This window comes from Malaclemys terrapin, chromosome 2 (assembly GCF_027887155.1).
Source record: "Malaclemys terrapin pileata isolate rMalTer1 chromosome 2, rMalTer1.hap1, whole genome shotgun sequence".
Taxonomy (NCBI): domain Eukaryota; kingdom Metazoa; phylum Chordata; order Testudines; family Emydidae; genus Malaclemys; species Malaclemys terrapin.
The window spans coordinates 138,395,445-138,414,352 of record NC_071506.1 but is presented as its reverse complement, the minus strand read 5'-3'; the positions used below and the strand labels follow the sequence as shown (position 1 = coordinate 138,414,352).

Here is an 18,908-nt window from a genome sequence, read left to right as displayed (position 1 = left end):
AGAAGTTTTTTCCGGAGCAGGGACTGTCTTTTTGTTCTGCTTGTACAGAACCTAGCGCAGTGGAGTCATCTAGGATTAAGGCTTCAAGGCACTGCCATAATACACATACAATAATAATTGGCATGGAATGGCAAGAGTGAAGCTTACAATGCTTAGTCCTGCCATGAGCACAGGGGACCTGACTAGATGACCACTCGAGATCCCTTCCAGTCCTACGATTCTATGAATGGCCAGGACCATGCTGGAACAGTTCTTTGGGTAAATGGAGGACTTTAGAGCCATCAATCCGGCAGCTTTTGCCAACAAGCAATTCACTGAGCAGCAAGCAGCACAAATGGGCTTCTGAATGGAGTCTGGCCTGGCCTCTTTTAGCTAAAAGAACAGTGGATGTGATAAAACTGCCCCCCTTCTCATGGCCCAGGCAGTAGGAAAGCCTGGCTGTTTCTAATAAGGGTTCAGAGATACACACACCCCGACCCCCAAAGAACATCTGAATATGGAACTGAAACTTCAGAAAAGGAACATGAACTAAAGCGCATTGGTAGAGGTGGTCCGAAATTTTCCAGTGAAACATGTGTGTGTCTGGAAGTGCAGACTTGTTGGAAGCAGAACTTTTTCGTGGAAGTCTTTTTATTTTATATTATTCATTCAAGAAAATGTCTGAAAGAAAAATTGGGGTGGGGGAAGCTTTTTTTTTTTTTTTTTTTTTTTTTTTTTTTAAGGTTGAAACAGAACGTTTCGATTTTCCATGTTAAATTTTTTTTTAACTATATTATAAAATGAAAACAGAATGAAAATGTTTGATTTTTATCTAAGCAAAATGTTTCAACTGACCTGAACACACACTTTTTAAAAATTTTAGTTCATGGGAATATTTCAAAAATTCTTCTTTTAAATCCATTTCAGAATAAAACAAGATTTTGAAATCAGGGATTTTCCCGCAGAACAAAATAGCCAGTTCCTGCCCAACTCTGCTCATTACACACTTTTATTATTGTTATTTGTATTAGAATCATAGAAGATGAGGGTTGGAAGAGACCTCAGGAGGTCATCTAGTCCAATCCTCTGCTCAAAGCAGGACCAACCCCAACTAAGTCAACTAACGCCAACAAAATCACCATAGCACTTCTCTTCCCCTCAAAAGGATGAGAGGTTAAATAGACTCCGAATCAGCAGAATACTAAACAGCAGGTTGGCTTTGTTGAAATCACCACTGTGGCTTGGATTCTTCTCAAATGACTAGCAGTCTATTACAACAGGGCACTAGGTTTTTAAGATATGTGACCCTCAAAGCAGCACAAACATCCTTTGCAGTTTGGATACTTCTCTGAAGTTCATCTAGGCTTAGGATGACCAGATAGCAACTGTGAGAAAACGGGACGGGGGGAGAGGGGGTAATAGCTGCCTATACAAGAAAAAGTCCCCCAAAACAGGACTGTGCCATTAAAAAACAGGAAATCTGGTCACCGTATTTAGGCTAATCAATCTGTTGTGCTTCTTTTTGGTCAGATCATAAACCACTGGAATGAGACATTTAAAACAAATCTTGTCCTCTTCTACAGTGTTCTCCACCTAGACATCTCATGAAACACCGATCAATTAAAAAGTGAAGAAAAATTATCCTCATTTAAAAAGGTGTGAAAGAGGCAAAGGGGGGTGCGCATATCCTCAGCTGATGTAATGTAGCTCCATTGAAGCATCAACATCAAAGGCTTTACATTGAGTTATGCCAGCTGTGGGTCTGTCCTAGAGTTTACAGCTTAGAATTTTCTAAGGTGCCTATTTCCTTTAGGTGCCAACTGAATCAATGGGGACTGTGGGTTCTCAGCTCCTCTAAATTAGGCCCAAAATGTCAAGTTCGGCAGCCAAAATTAGTGGCCGCTTGTGAAAATTTAGGCCTAAGTCACTTGCTGTAGATCCCAGCTCTGCCTCAAACTTTCAGTGTGAATAGAGATTGTCCCCTCCACTCTGTTCTCCCTGCATTACCCACAAGGCCCTCCCGTCTCCCTTGATAGTAGCATCCTGGTTTAGCAAAACTTGGGACAGGCAATGCAGACCTGGATGTCATTTTACACCGATCCCCTCAAAGGGGTGGGAGAATTAGCAGGTCCAGTTTTAAGCCATCTCCATCAACCCCCTTGATGATGAGCCACATCGCACATGGAGATTAAATGTAACTTCCGTCCTCCAAACAAAACTCCAGGACATCTACTCTTGTGTGTAATGGCAGCAAGAAAGGAGCAGTCCCTGCCGGGATACCTTTCGCCAAATGGGCCTTTAACTTCTTTGTAAGAAAGAACGAGAGGGGAGCTTTAGTTTACGACCTTGCCTCAAGAAGCTGCACCAACTGCAATTTTTATGTTGTACCAGCCCACATCAAAGGGCTGGGACTTTCATTTTGTGCCGCCAAACCAGAGAGCTTTTCCCATCCTAATTACAATCCCTTGGGGACCATCCATAGACCAGCCGTTTAATCTTCTATTTTAGCTTCACTGGCTTTGCACCATAACAGTCTCCCCATGAGCATTCAGAATTTTAGAATAGAATTCACTGACCATCTGCTTCAGGATTCCTTTGAACTGTGTTGCAGACTGGTAGTTCCGAGTGGTGGAACAAGACCCTGCTGAAATGCTCGTCTACCATCTTTCAAATGGTATTCTATAGATAGTTGCCACATGCCTTTGTGGGCACTGATGGGGATAAGACTCATGTACTGACCTTGGGAAAGCAAGATGGACAATGATTTAATCATCTAATGTGTTTCTCAGATATGCTTAATGCCAGCACTGCCAGGACAGTTTCAGAGTCTGATTCCAGACACATGAGGCTAGCAAGGAGACAGCTTTCTAGAGTGTAAGGAAATGCTCCCATTTTAGCCAGTTCAAACAGCGGTGGATGCAGCAAGACATGCAAGCGCGTGGCGATGCTTTTCTAAATCCCCACCACTGGGGAATGTTTTATGCAAAAAGCATTCCGGTTAACTGCAAGACAAGTTTTTTAAAACTTTTGAAAAGAAAAAAAAAATCACTAAATATAAACCTTCCCCAAGATAAATATAATTGGTATAATATGCACATCATCCCACCTCCACCCCATCATCATCATCTGTCTCTTTCTCCTGCTCCCTTTTGCTTGTCTAGTACCTGCCTTTTTATCCATATACAAAGGCAGTGAAAGACACACACACACACACACTTCCCCCTCCCTCAGCTCCCCTGTAAAGGATTTTGGGATGCAGCTTGTAAAATGGACTCTCTTAAAAGAGAATGTCCTAATCCTGCCGTCTTTGCAGGGAGACCTAGATGATTTCTGTGCAATGCTCCATTACTTCACTGGGACCCCAGGCAATTGTCTGGATCCACCAGTGCAATTCTGACTAGGATGGAAGCGACCATCTCTCATTGGTTTTATTGACCAAGTTCCAGATTGGTAGCCATAAAACAGTTGCCAGAAAGTTATAATCACTCAGATTGCCCTCTTCTGCACAAAGCCAAGGAACGACATTAAACCTTTGGCAATAGTATATTGCTACTGCTCACAAAACACTCAGTATGAACAGGAAATGAGCTATAGCGGCTGATCCATATGTATCAGTGTGATCACATCACTGACTGGTGTAAAGCCACCAGTCAGGTCACCTAATGAAGGGAAATGAACTTGGAGGGCACCCTCCAGATTCTTTCTTGCCACTTCCCTGTGTGGGGTTGGCGACTTATAGCTTGCTTCTGAAACTCTCATATTCCTGGCTGTGGTGCAGATTGATCAGAGGTCTGTTGATATCCGGTCCATGTAGCAAGTTTTCGGTCTCTCCCTTGAAGTGATTGTGGATGGAATCCAACCAAGAGCCATCCCACCGATAACACTCCAGTCTCCACTGAATACGTCCATACCAGTGTAGCCTAGCCTCCCTGAACTGGTCTTCAGATGAAGCACCCTGCATGAGGCCCCCCAACAGCCTCGTTCTGTTCCTCATCATGCAGTGTCCAACCATCTGGCCATCTCAGCATCTTCATTTCCGTGGTGGAGAGCATCCTGATTTCTTCTCCTGTGGCTGGGCAAATCTCTCAACCCATCTTAATGTATGGAACAATTACAGTTTCACAGTCTTTGTCATGGAGAACTGGGGTTAGCTCCTACCATATGCGCCACACAGCTTTAGTACGATGCCAGGCATCACTCAGGAGGGCACCATTGTCAGCAACCATTAAACCGAAGTATTTAAATTCTTTCACTCTAAGGGCTCTGCCTGTGATATACTTCATGATGGGCCCTCCTACCTTAGTTACCATAGCCTTGGTCTGACCAGCTGCACATTAAGCCCAGCCCACTCAAAACTATGTTATCACTATTCAAAGTTGACTTGTAGGGTCTCAATCTTCCATGCATCACTAAAACATCAGCGGACATCTTGTTCCAAGCTGGCTCCCTTCCATATTCTCACTTAGCCCATCCATGATAACCAGAGACAAAAAGGAGCCCTGATGTAGGCCAACATTTATGGGAAATCCTCTACTGTCCCCGATTTGGTTTTGACTGCAGTAGTCATTCCCTCATATGTACCCTGGAGCAGATGGACATATTCTTCTGGCATGCTTCTCCATCACAAGCTCTACCAAACTAGTTCTCCTGGTACATGATCATATGCTTTCTCCAGGTCCACCCACAGTCTCTTTTCTCTGAGATCCTCTATGAAGACTGGTAGCAAAAATTGGCCTCAGTTGTGTTCCTTCCTGGCATGAATCCATACTGACCTTTCCAAATTTCAACCATCCCATGCAGATGCTTTTCAATAATCTTCTCCCATTCTTTCATCGCATGCAACATCAGCTTAATTGGATGATAATTAGCACATAAATATCTCCTTTATGTTTAAAAATAAAAACACACTACCAAGCTTTTACACCGTTCAGCCAGCATTTTCCCTTTAAGAACACTGAACAAACTTTTAAGATACTTGAAGCCTTCCTTTTCCAATGACTTCACCACATCCATTACTGCTTCATCTGGCCCAGGTGCTTTCTCCATTTCCTTAAATGCCTCTGCAACCCTTCCTTTTTATGCTATCATGACCGAGTTTGGCTTTCATATCCTTAATTCTTCCATTGGGTTCTGCTCATTCATCCCTCTTTCAATCAGTAAAATAATCGTTTTGAGTCACCATTCATTTGCAATAGAACCATGTTCATTTATAATGCAGCAAACAAACTTGTTCAAATGCCTCATCATTTTCTCGCTTGCCTTGGTGAGTCTATAGATGGTCTTCTTTCCCTCATGTCCTCCTAGCCTGTTATACAGCTCATCACAGGCCATACTTTTAGCTGTCAACGCTCTTTGTCTCCATGTATGACATCTTGTCGCTGCTGAAGCCACTGGCCTACCATTTTTCAAAAGTTCTCTCTCCCCCCTCCCGCCCCCAAATAAATTCTTTAGTTCAAGGACTGCACCACCAAGTCTCCCTTCTTATCCTTCCCAGCACTAGGCCCATTGCTTCTAGGACTTCATGTGCTATTTCTAGCAAAGCTGACTCCAGTTTGAACCAGTTGTCCTCCACACCTTGTGTAGACTTCCTGACTACACACACGATTCAGTGTTTGTGAAGATTCTCTCCTTGCCATCTTTAAGTTTCCCCCACTTGAGGCCCTCTGGCACACACGGGTGTTCAGCTACTTCTAGGGCTCTGCATTCAGAAATTCACCCGTCAGAGTCTGGGGGGTGGAGCTCAGAGCCAAGGCTCCCGCCGACACTTGAACATCGACACTGCTATTTTTAGTCTGCTAGCGCAAGCCCAAGACAGTTGACCAGGGCTTGGAGACGCGCTGCTGCAAGTCCTTTTTGCAGTGTAGACATTACTTCAATGAATACTTAAGGTATCATACAAATTTGAGTAAACCAGGCTGTGGTCAAACTGGGTTCTAACAAGCTGCCAGTGTGATTGGCACCAAAATGTTTCAGACCACCTCTCCTCTTCCCCCGCTTCCCAGCAGGATTCCAGCAGAACCTGGCCTTGCTTGTGCTAGACAATCAAACTAGGTTTGAATCCACAACCAAGCCGCAGTCATGGTGTTAGCCTCCGTGCAATGACCAGGGACATGCCAGAGCCAAAAAAGTTTCATCCAGATCTAAAACCTCCCCAAAGTTCAGGGTGCAGCACTACATGCCAGGGCTTTGGATTGGCCCAATACATTGGGAAGAGCCAGAAGCAAAGTTCAACTGCTGATTCCCAAATTTCTGGGGAGTCTACAATGGACCTGTTCTCTGGAAAGTACTCTACGACCTGAAAACACCGCAAAGTGCTCTGTGATAGCCCCAGATCCTTTTTCTGTGCCTCTTTTCTCAGCACTCAAGAGAGCAGCCTGTCCACTGACAAATGATGCTATGCAATCCGACAGTTTGTTGCAACCAGGTAGTAACGTTTGCATTGCCCTTGATGCTTCAGTGTTACAAGAATGCCCCAGCAGGGGAAAGAGTAAAAAAGATGTTTTGCCTTGTTGAGCCTGCACCCTTGGCAAAACGAGATCAGTGTGCCTAGTCTAGGTACTCACAGCTGATGGTGTTCTCAGACCACCTCTTATGAAAGGAAGGAGCAGCAGCAGAAGGAACGTTACTGGGATGTATTCCAGCTCCCAACCACCTTTGGGTTTCACACAAAGAATTTTCCACACAGGTGGAATTTTCCTCCCACCTGATTCTCCCCCTTCCAACTGACCCACAGCATGGCTGATTCCCAGAGTCTGGGGAAGGTCCTTACAGCGGTGAGATCTTATTGAGTTTTCTATTTTCAAGTTCCCCACCCTTACCCCTAGGGGCCCCTCACCTTCCCCTCTCTGGCTGGGTCCTAGGGTGACCAGGTAGCAAGTGTGCAAAATCAGGACGGGGGTGGGGGGGTAATAGGAACCCATATAAAAAAAAAAGCCCCAAATATTGGGACTGTCCTTATAAAAATCAGGACATCTGGTCACCCTACTGGGTCCTCTCCCCTCTTTTGCTGGTATATGCCCTTTCTTGGGACCTGATCCAGAGTCCACTGAAGTGCCTGGGACTCCTTCCACTGATTTTGGATCACGACTTTGGTTACTCTCATAGCAATATCGGAACTGCCACACTGGAATCAGGACGAGTAGCCCATCCAGTCCAATAGTGGTCTTAAAGCAGCTGGTACACGATGCTTCAGAGGAAGGCTGATACTGTTCACAATGAACAATCTGCACCAGTGCCCCTCCACATAGGCCATTCCCAAATCTACCGGTCTAATCCCTCACATCTCCGGCTACAGTGGCTCCAACTCAGCGTACCAAAATAGGCTTAACATTGCTTCTCTCTCTCTCCCCAGATGGAAACCCCGCTCTCCTCCTTGCCAGCTCAAACTAAATCACGAATCCTTGGCATGAGCAGTCTGCTTGCAAGGAGAACAGCCAGGAAAATTCCCCACTTCTAAGCTATCTGATCGCTGCCTCTAGCCCCCTTTCCCCCTCTGCAACAACTTCTCAACCAGGGAATAGATTCCTCTTTCTCGCTCTCTCCCCTCCTGCCTATCTTCTGTGGGTTGCATGATCAATGCAACCCCTCTTACAGCAGGCCACTTCACAGTATGCAGTTTCAAGACCTTTTCATGGCTTCCCCTCTTTTGGGATTTCCACAAGTCAGTCACCTGCTCAACACTGCAAAGGGGCTGCCCATGACTGACATTGTTCACATCGCGCCAAAGAGGCATATATGGAGAAATCACTGTCTAAAGATCTAATCAGAGCTGAAGGTTCACCAGTTTTCCTCCTCTAAGATTTTGAGACACCTAAAGCTGCCCAAGTCATGGTACCCATCTGTCAGAGAACCAGAAGGCTCTGCCACTGACTCGGACCTTGAGCAATTCACTGCTCTTGTACCTCAGTTTCCCCATCTGTACAACAGAGGATATTGCTACTTAACTCAGGGGGGTGGAGAGGATGAACCTGTTCTTGCTTGCAAATCATTTTGAGTTCCTCAGGTGGAAGAGGCTCTTAAAGAGCGTAGCATTGTGATTAAGAGAAAAGGGAGACATTAGGGTTTAGAATAGAATGGGTCTCTTAGGCTTTTGTTATCATGCAACCAACTCAGTCACAGTAACTATGTGAGCAGTCCTTCGGATCTCTCAGGTTCTTGGGCCTTGGCTACACTGGCACTTTACAGCGCTGCAGCTTTCTTGCTCGGGGTGTGAAAAAACACCCCCCTGAGCACAGCAAGTTACAGCGCAGTAAAGCGCCAGTGTAAACAGTGCCCCAGCGCTGGGAGCCACGCTCCCAGCGCTGGTGACGCGACCACACTCGCACTTCAAAGCGCTGCTGCGGGAGCGCTCCCGTGGTAGCGCTTTGGAGTTTCGAATGTAGCCAAGCCCACAATGAAATAGCAATTACCTCAAACTACCTTTGACCAGCCCCTCAACTCCTGTAAACTCAAGCTCTATTGAGTTCAGCTGATGGGAACGGAGGCTCAGGGAGGTGAAGTGACTTGCCCAAAGTCACACAAGGAGTTTGTCAGAGCCAAGAACTGAACCTGGGTCTCTCAAGTCCCAGTCCAGTGCCTTACTCACAAGGCCCCTCTTTTTTAGATTAGCATCACTATTATTTATTTTTATATATATTATATATATATATATATAAAAAAAAAAAAAAAAAAAAAAAAAAAAGAGTAAAAGGAACAACCTCCCGTCCCACCACGTAAACCACTGCATTATTGCCATTAATAAAGTGATCTTAAAGATAAGAAATTTACCAAGGGTTGTGGTGGATTCTCCATCACTAGTAATCGTTAAATTAAGATGCGATGTTTTCCTAAAAGCTCTGCTCTAGCGCAAAGAATTAATACAGGGACGTTCTATGGCCTGTGTTCCGCTGGAGGTCAGACTGAATGACCACAGGGGCCCGAGGCCAGAAGGGAATCTGTGAAAAGGGTTTTGGATCAACCCATACCAGAGAAGGGCTGGAGCTGTGAAGTTCAGATCCAAACTGAAGTTTGGTTCGTGCCTCTTTCTAAACTTAAAAAAAAAAAAAAAAAAAGCTGTTTTCTTAGCAAGATTCAGATTTTTTGCTTTGCGAACGTCTGTCCCACAGTGAAATCTCACTGTGAGGCTACATAAACTCAAGGGCAAGCTCTCCGCTCTGCTCAGAGCACAGAGTTTTCTTTTACACACACTTTTCATTCAGCCGGACTCCCAATCCCTTCAGCCTAGAAAGGAGGTTTTATTCCATGGCCAGGAGTGATATTTACAAATTTAACTTCCAAGAGACACAAATTCCTTTCAACGTGGTGCTGGATAAATAATCAGGTATGACTGAATTGGCCCCTTACAAGCCCTCCAGAGTTCCTCCCCTCCCCCCCGCTTTGAACACAAGTAAACCATGAAAGAAAAAAAAAAAAATAGATTACATCCAGCTTATTAAGTCTCCATCATTCTGGCCAAAGGACAGGACAAACCCCGTACACACGTGCTCTCCACACAAGCTGTATTTCTTAAGCTTCAGAGGATGCCAGAAAGAGAAAGCGTTGACATGTTTGTAGCCCTTTTAAAACCCTACTCCAGCCCATTCATAAAACCCACTTGAGGTTCTGTGAAATGGGAAAGTTATTGGGGGGTGGGGGTGGGAAATCATTTTGTGTTTCAGATTTCACAGTTATTGTACCCGTTTTATGAATGAAGCCATTGATCTAGCATAAATCGATTGGTTACAATGCAAATCGGCACTGCCAACTAAGAGACAGTGCTGGAGCCATGGTGCATCTAATGCACGACATCCTACTTCTGGCAGTGCAGTCCTTGGAGTCAGGTCATTACACAGATATTTCCTTTTCTCCCTAGAAAGGCAGCCAGTGTCATCCTCCTTTGGCTGCAATGCAAGCATGCAGACAGCAGGCTCTAGCGGGGGATTTGTTCCCCACTGTGGCTTGCTTTTGTTCTTTGGCAGCCGCATTAAGGGGCTAGGGGGACAGTGGATACCAAATCACCTGCCATGATTTTCAAAAGCAACTGCTGGTTTTGGGTGCTCCATTTAAGACCTAGCCCTGCACGACAAATGTCCATCGGTGTAACGCTCCTGAGCGACAGTAATACTGACCTAACTCCCAGTGTAGACAGTGCTAGGTGGATGAGAGGGCTTCTCGCGTTCACCTAGCTACCGCCTCGTGAGGAGGTGGATTAACTACGCTTAAGGTAGCGTCTTCATGCTGCTCGCAGAGGTGGGTTTTTTTATGCTGATGGGAGAGCTCTTTCCTTTTGGCATAGAGCATCTTCAGACGTGCTGCAGCTGTACTGGTACGGCTGCACCTCTGCAGTGCCGTATGGATAGACTTACCCCAAGTGGAGACAAGCCAGCAGTTTTCAGACAGTGCTCAGCACTCACTCTGAAATTCAGACCCCTTTATGGTACCTCCGCTTGGGCACCCAAATGGATAACTACAGGGCCTTCTTCCTTACTGAGAAAGCGGTATTTTGAGAGAGATAGATAGCTATATAAGAAGGCAAAACTCCCATCAACTTCAGTAGGGCCAGATTTTATCTATCTGGTCTACGTCTCCCCGTCTTTGGAAACCAAGGAAATGAAAATAGTAGTACCTAGAGCTCTTTCATCAGCAGAACTCACAACACTTGACAAAGGAGATCAGAATCATTGTCCCCATTTTATAGATGGGGAAAAAGAGGCACAGGGTGGTTAAGTGGCTTGCACAAGATCACCCAGGAGGCCAGTGGCAGAACCAGGAACTCAACTTGGGTCTCCCAAGTCTCAATCCAGTGCTCTGTGCAGTAGGCCACATTGCTTCCAATACCCATCTTCAGAGACCAGACTGAGTTTGCTCCAAAACACTGCCCATTGCAGGACCTGCTCCAGAAAGTCTGATTTGTGCAGAGGAAGACAAAACTAATTTCTTCTGTTCACCCACAGATATTACAAAGTGTTTGATTTCATGCCCTATGAAAGAGTTAAGGGGCAGTGACTCCCAGACGGCCTATCCAGTTATAAGAATAAACATTAAAAATACACACGGAGGTTGCGGAAAGGACACAACCCCTCATGCACCAGGGCACATGCCAAACTGCAACTATTGGGAGTCAAGAGGAAACTTCCCCGGGGAGTAGGTTATTCTAAACTGACTACTGCAGTCTTTGCGCCTTCCTCTGCAGCAGCTGGTACCGGTGTCTGCTGGACACAGGACACTGGACTAGACTGACCCTGGTCTGATCTGATATGGTCCTTCGGACATTCAGTTTGGGATCTCCAATCATACACGTGGTAACGTATCATCTTTGGGGAGTTTGGATTTCTTAGTCTTGTCTAATGATAGATAAGGAAGATTTTCAAGGTGCCTAACTGACCGCCAATGGGAACTGGATGCTTACCGGCCACATGGGCCTCTGTGGGGGCGGGGGGGGGGGGAACACCTCCCACACCTTACGATTTCTTCTGTCCTATCATTGGTTCTCCAATGTCAGGAGAAAGGTACGGGCAGGCAAAAGAGCATATTCTGCATAAGCAGAGGTTTTCTAATCGCCTCTCACACTCAGCCAATGTTTACTAGCTGCCTTATCTAACATGGTCTTAATCTTGGCTGTATTTTTATCCCCTTCCTTACCTGATTACTCATAAGTCCATTTAGCCTTGCTCTGCATATTTCCTGATCGCATCTACACTCACTCACTCTCGCTCAGAAGCCCAGAGTGACTCTGTGGCACCAGCTATTTCCCAGCTCTGCTTTCGACTGCCACTGAAAGTAGAATTTGGTTCTTGGGCCTTGCTCGAGCTAAGATCCCCACTGCTGGTGTAGCTGCACGAGCGCAAACCTCTAGTGTAGACGCCAGTGCAGCTCACGCTGGTTTCAAACTGGGGTGAACCAGACAGATGGGAAGGCTGCTGCACCACTTCAAATTAGTTCTCTGCTGGGGGGAAACCAGATGATTTACACGCTTTGTGATTTTTTGTAATGAAACGATTTCCCACTCACTGGTTACAGTTTAAGGATTATAGTTCTTTTTGTTGGGGGTGCAAGAATTCCTAGTGGCTGAAATGTACATGAAAACACTGGAAGCTATTGAAGCCACAGGGCTTGATTCCCCTCCCCACCAGCCCTCCCTTAGATGGGTGTAAGCCAGGAGCAGCTTCACCGAAAAATCAGTTGTGTTGCACAGGTGGAAAACAAAACAGGAGAATCGGGTTCATATTCCAATTCCTAGGCATAAGGGTTCCACTAAATGAATAAAAAGCAACCCCTTGCATTTCTCATGGCTATCCTGCCTGATCCTAAATGCAGGAAGCTGCTCTACCAGCCCTCAGTGGTGGTGGCATACGGCAATCGCTGTTAGCCAGACACAGCTTCTAGTGACCTATTACGAGGGACGAGCAAACCTTCCAAGGCTGGGAACTTCAGCTAAGCAGCCTCCCCTCCCCCCAATTCTGACCCTGAAATCCAAAGCGTGCAAGTCTCAAGCTCAAAACAGGATCGTCAGGGTTAGAGTTACCTGGGCCTTGTCCCTTAAAGTATTTGAAGTCTGCTGACCGGCTCAAAGGAGATAGCTCTGGAAGGACCGAGCAGCAGTGGGGCTTGTGCAAGCTCCGCATGTGTTTTTAAAAAAATAAAATACTAAGTTTAATAAAACACCAGTTTTTAAAAGACTTATGTTCCCAGACTAGGGACAAACCCAGACCAGAACGTTCATGAGAACAAACGCTCTTGAGGGATTTCCAACCCTTCGGCTGCTGAGGGAGGGAGTGTGGCCTAGTGGATAGAGCACCAATCTGGAACTCAGTACACCTGGATTCTGTTCCCAGCCATGCCACTGACTTGCTGAGTGACCTTGGGCAAGTTACTTCCCCACCTGTGCCTCGGTTTCCCCATCTGTAAAATGGGGATATGGACACTGACCTCCTTTGTAAAATACTTTGAGACCTACAGATGAAAAAATACTATGTATTGTTATTAATCTATGAATGGTCACCCTTCTGAACTAGGCTACTAATCCGTTACCCCTCCAAAAACGGACTGTTTTTCCATAAAACCCACTTCTTGCATTCAAGTGGCAACATTTGTTTTAAAACCAAACAGTCCCCTGCAGCATTTGCAGCCCAATATTGCAGACCTAGTTTAGTGCAAATGAAAAGGAAGTGGACTAGAAACTGATTGTACGCCAGGTGAAACCGACGCATCTGTTCTGGATGTCTGCTCACTTCTCGTTGAGGTCTGAATGCGGATTGGATTTTTAAGATTCCTTCAGTCTTAATAAGCTAAGGCCGAATTAGTAGGGCAGGTAAGGTACAAAATTCTTTCCCCTACTGCATTCCCTTGATATTGTAGCAGCGTTGATTGATCTGGGGTGGAATTTTCAAAAGCACTTAAGTGACTTAGGACGACAAGTCTCATTTTCGAAAGCAACTTGGCACGGATGAGCCATTAACATCATTGTCGACTGGGGCTGGGAGGGTCGCTGGCTGCCACTGGCTATGTAGACATATCTTAAGTCACTTGGGATCCCAAGTCCCACATACAATGCTTTCCATCCTCTCTAGGCAGCCCTCTCCCCCCCGCCCCCATCATAGGAGGGCTGAATTTCAAACCTACAGAATTGACACCTCCACACCCTGTCTATCTCCCCTTCTGACCAAATGCTGCCTAAGAACCAGAGGCAGTTTCCCCAAGTTAAATTACTCGCATCACAGCAGCACCCAGAAGCCCCTACTAAGATCACAGCCCCACAGTACTAGGTGCTGTACAGACACTGCTCCAAAAAGCTGACGGACCGGACAGACAAGGTGGGAGGGCAAATATAGGCACAGACATATGGTGACTCACCCCAGGAATAGCACCCAGGTCTGCTGGCTCCTTATCGGCCACCCTGTGCTGACTACACCAGGCTGTCGCAAACTTTAAGGGGTGCTCTCGCTTGTTTTGTTAGATGGTAATTTTTGGAGTTCACTTCAAATCACAGGCAGGTGAGATCTATGGATGGTTGGTCTCTTTTGGGGCAAGCTACCGCCACTCCATATGAAAATCTACATGATCCTAACGCTGGGAAAAAAAATCAGCGTATTCAGGCTGAGATCTCCTGCAGGATTTATTGTATAGACAACGAATGACTCCAACAGCTATGAGATATCCTCCCCCACCACTCCTGCACCCCCCAGCTTTGTTTGAGAAGCCTGGAACTTTGATTATTACCAGACAGGCACAAGCGAGCCCAGAAACTACCTCTCACAAGTTAGATCTGGGCTTTGATCTCTGTGCCATTATTGACTCTAAAGGCTTTCACAGCTTCTTATGTCTCCCCTTAGGGAAGTCAGGCTAACCATAAACTGAAAACACAGCCACTTAAATACAGAGGGGACTCCCTTGTGATTAGAATGAGGTCATCACAAATGGGGAGGGGGAAATCTTTTACAACAAAACATCACCTCATCTCACACCAGTGGTGACTTCTCAGGACTTTGTGTGTTTCCATTGTGGGGCAGTGCAAAGGGTGCTATCGGACAGAATAGAGCCCATCATTATGAATGGTCATTCAGAGATAAGTGATCCTTGAATCTCGATACCAAATTACTTATTACTTGCCTCATGGTAGTGCCTAGAGGCCCCAAGAAGCATCCTGTTGTGCTAGGTGCTGTACATGCATAGAACAAGAGAGAGGTGCCTGACCTAAAGTGTTTAAAATGGGAGTTTTGCCCCAACTTCAATGGGTGCAGGATCAAGATGACAGGAGGTTGCCACAAATGGGGGAAAACAACTAACAGTGGACTCAAACATCTAAAAACAGGAAGCTCTCTCCTTCCTCACCCATCTGAAATGCAGGACCCTGCAAAGGGAAAGGAAGAGCCCCACATGTACAACCAAAGAATCGCGAAGGGCCAATGATTAGAATCAGGCACAAAAACCGGGGGTGTAGTTTTGATTTGGGTTATCATTCTAAAGCCACAGGTCATTCTCATCCATGGGCCATTCTGCCTGGGTGGAATGAAAGAAGCTGTTTATTCAACCAACTGAACCGGCACCAAACGCTTCCTTTCTAAATTCACGAGACTAAAGAAAGCTGAGAGCTAAGAGGACTTGAGCGATGTAGGGCTTGACCCTCCTCTCACGCCAGTACAAAATCAAGGGCAACGCCACTGAAGTTAATGTGATAAAAATGAAGAAAGTACAAAGAGAATAAATGCATTTAGTATCTAGGGCATGGCAATTCCAGAGCAGGTAACACATACCTGCACAAGAGAGATAAGCTTTCTAATTTTAGCACAACTCCAGTGCCTTATGGGAGAAAACTCAGGCAGGGAATGGAATGGAGAAGTTGTCGGGAATTTGGAAAGGTGATTGTTGAGCAATAGTATCTCACGCACTGGGACTGGTGTCTGGCTGGCCCACGTTCCACCTATTTGCAAGGCAAAGTAGGTGTTGCAAAAATATCACATTCCTGAGAACTCCATTGCGTGCGTGCATACAATTGCATCCCCAGCTCGCAGCACTTCTCCCACATACTGGTTATCCTGGTCTACTAGGCAGTACTGGACCCAGGAGACTGGATCCAAGTCTTCGCCAGAACTGGAGGAAGTTCAGACCAAGATATGAACTTGACCACTCAGTCCCTTTCAGAGCCAGAATGAGCCACTCTAAGGGCTGTGAAGGAATGGCACTAGTAGTTCCCAAGTGTTTTTCAGTGTGTAAATCTAACAAATCCAATATAGACGAGGGCACTTAATGTTTGAGCTATGAAGAATCTGTTAGCAGTATGAGGACTATGACATGCAGTTGAGCAGATCTGATTCCATCCAGCAGAGGGTAGTCATGTTCCCCACACACTAGCCAGCCCACTAAAAGATGCATTCATGTAAAAGAAGGTAACCCAATCCCCTCTTTGCACCACCCCAGACACAGATACCATGGTACAAGGCCACATCCCAGGGGATCATTTACACATGGGGCTACTAGCATCCCATCCACACTGATCAGCAAGGATCTTCATGGACCCTGTAATTAACACTACAGTAGCTCTCAAAAGCCTCAATTGGGATTGTGCGAGGTATTGTACAAATACATCAGAGATTGTCCCAAAGGGCTAGCCACAGCATTGTTTGCTCATGGGTACAAACCAGCACTCACCCTGGAGAAGACCTTATTTCACTACAAGCCAGCACTCGGTTAGGAGCTGGAGCATAGGAAAAGGCTAGTCTGTCTGTTGGTTATTTTAAATAGCTAGCAGCAGGCTGGAAGTGAAAACCTTTCTGGGCTGGATAAGCAGCACACAGACTAAAGTGAATTCTCTCCTCTCCCAGTGGCTTCATGCTCAATAGGATGGAACGAGAGGCAGAGAAAAGAAATGACCTCTCCTCCACATGGTTCTCTTAAACCAGCCTGGCCAAGTCACACATGTGATCTATCCATTTATTAACACGGCCTAGATTAATACATTGAAGATAGGGTGTTAAACAAGAATCAAATTAGGCCCTGGGGAAGAGGCCAACATTACACTCAGTAAGATAACCACTAAATGTTTCTGGGTTGTTGTTTTTTTTGCACTTTCAAATACAGATCTCAACCCCATGGGTGACCATTTTCCAAACATCTGTGCTGGGGAAGGGGTCATCTGAGCTGGAGGACTACTGGAGATGGCCAGGAAACAGAGTACAGGGATGATGCGAACATCTGTGGGGACCACTAGGTATGATTAGAAAAGCCAGAAGGGGTGGATGAGAGAGCTAATTCAGAGCTCTGGCTGCAGAAGACATGGTTGAAATTACTATGCAAGGTCTAAGGTTAATATATTAGATCAGTGAACTTACCACTCAAGGCAGATGTTGTGTTCTCCAAGGCATGGCACACAGCTAGTAAAATACCTAGGGAAAAATTTCAAATACAGGTCACATACAATACAACAAGCAAAACATTGATTTAAACAGTCAAAAGAGAGACACACAGAAGATCTTATTTCTAGCTGCAGGGGCAGAGTCAAAGATGCAAAAGACCTGTAGGTTTTAAAAGGAATCAACAGCTTTTGGGACATATCCATATATTTTAAGGCCAGAAAGGATCATCTCTAACTATACACACACATACACCCAAGATATCCAAGTTTACATCCTTAGACACAGAATGCAATATACACACACACCTGATCTATACATGAATCAGGGGATGGAAGTATTTTCCCAACACAACATACAGTAGTAGGAGCAGCAATAGTACTTTGAATATCCATGGAAACTTTCATCCTAGGATCCCAAATCATATTGAAATATTAAATCTCAGTACCCCGCGTGATATTGTTATACCCAGGTAGAGATTAGGAAGCTGACACACAGAGAGGTTAAATAACTTGCCTAAGGCCTAGGGTTTGATCCAGTGCCAATTGTGGTCGAGGGACAAGTCAGTTGCAGAACCGGGAAAAGGACCTATGAGTCCTGACTCCCAGCTCCCTGCTCCAACCAGTGGCTCAAATCTATCCAGATGCGAAGAATTGTGTGTACCATAAGCTTTCTTATCCAAAGATACCCCACCTAAATTAAATATCCCTTTATTTGAAACCCGGTTTATCGCATAAATTCCACACTCCCCAATCCTGTTGAGATAAGTAGAGTTCCAGCTCTTATGTTACCAGTTGTAAACAACTGTTCATAAAAATGAATAAAATGTGCACCAGAAAAGCAAAGTGGTGGCAACAATGTAAGCACTAGCCGAACAAGAAGCCTACAGAGCCATATGGGTCTGAATGGGAAGGAAGGATTCTAAACAATCCTTGTTTTAAGAGGATTTAAAGGGGGTGGAGGAGGGGAGAAAGCTAAACACACTATATATTTCTGAAGGTCATTCTTTTGCCATGCGGAGAGTTAGGAGGAGGAAATTGACCACCAGAAGCAGAACTAATAGCAAATCCAGAAAACAATTAGGATTAATTTAGATTCAACTTTCCGGAACTGCAGGAATAGTGGAAATGCAAAGCCAGGTTTCATTGCTCTAATAAGACGGGTCCTTGAGCTGGGGAAAAACAACAAAGGTCGGAGCCAGGTTTTGTTCAGGCTAAAGTGCTGGTTAGACCCATCAAGTTTAAAGCCAGAAGGGACCACCAGATCATGGAGTCTGACTTCCTGTGTATCGCAGGCCAGAGGATGAAGAGGGGTACGGTTTGGATGGCTTACATGATTTTGGAGCTTTTGCTGTGAGACTTCAGTCTGAAATGGTGGCTATTTCACCAGATCAGCTTCTCTGACAGAAGGTTAAGCAGGGCATCTCACATCAAGAGATGGGTCTCCTTGCAAGAACAACCCACCCTGGGAGATTTTTAATTAACAAAAACAGCATTGGAACTGACTTTTATTCTCTCTTGAAAATAAGGCCATGACAGCAAGCTGGGATCCAGAAATCCGGATGCAAATACCCCTTCCTGAAATTTGGAGGGGTTCAGATTGGAGGTTCTTGTTTGGGCCCTAATTAAGCAGAGCCATGTGGAACTCAACCGTTTCCAGTCTGCAGGATTCTCTAACCTTTTCTTGGTTTCGGTTCATGAAGCATTTAAATCCCTCCCTCCTGAATCTTGGGTCAAAACAAACCCCAAACCTCAACCAACACTCAGCTGAAGCCAGCTAGTTCTGCTGGCTTGGGGTCAAATCCACCAAGACTCTCACCAGAAACCATTCAACGCCTCTTGCTCATTCAAAGAGCTCATAACCCCTAGTGAGATTGGTCTGAGTACTAGTCTGCAATGAAAAACACAAGTCAGATAAGCTGGGAATATCACAAACAGGTGCCCAGTTATGAACATTCAACTGCCGAGTTGAGATTGGAGCTATGTTGCACCCACAAAAACAGAAGCAGAGATTCAAAGAACAATTGCATGAGGATAAGGACAACTCACTCCGCCTCCTAGATGTTACACACGTTTGTTTAAAGATATGGCCCTTGGAATGCTG

The 18,908-nt window shown here is 45.4% G+C and overlaps 1 protein-coding gene across 1 annotated transcript in view; it reads right to left on the bottom strand.

The window, feature by feature from the left end:
• Window positions 1–18,908, bottom strand: part of TGFA (transforming growth factor alpha) — a 47,237-nt gene that overhangs the window by 14,395 nt on the left and 13,934 nt on the right. Inside the window, exon 2 of the mRNA XM_054020396.1 lies at window positions 16,785–16,838. Coding sequence (XP_053876371.1) covers window positions 16,785–16,838 — 54 coding nt within the window. The remainder of the gene's footprint in view (window positions 1–16,784; window positions 16,839–18,908) is intronic.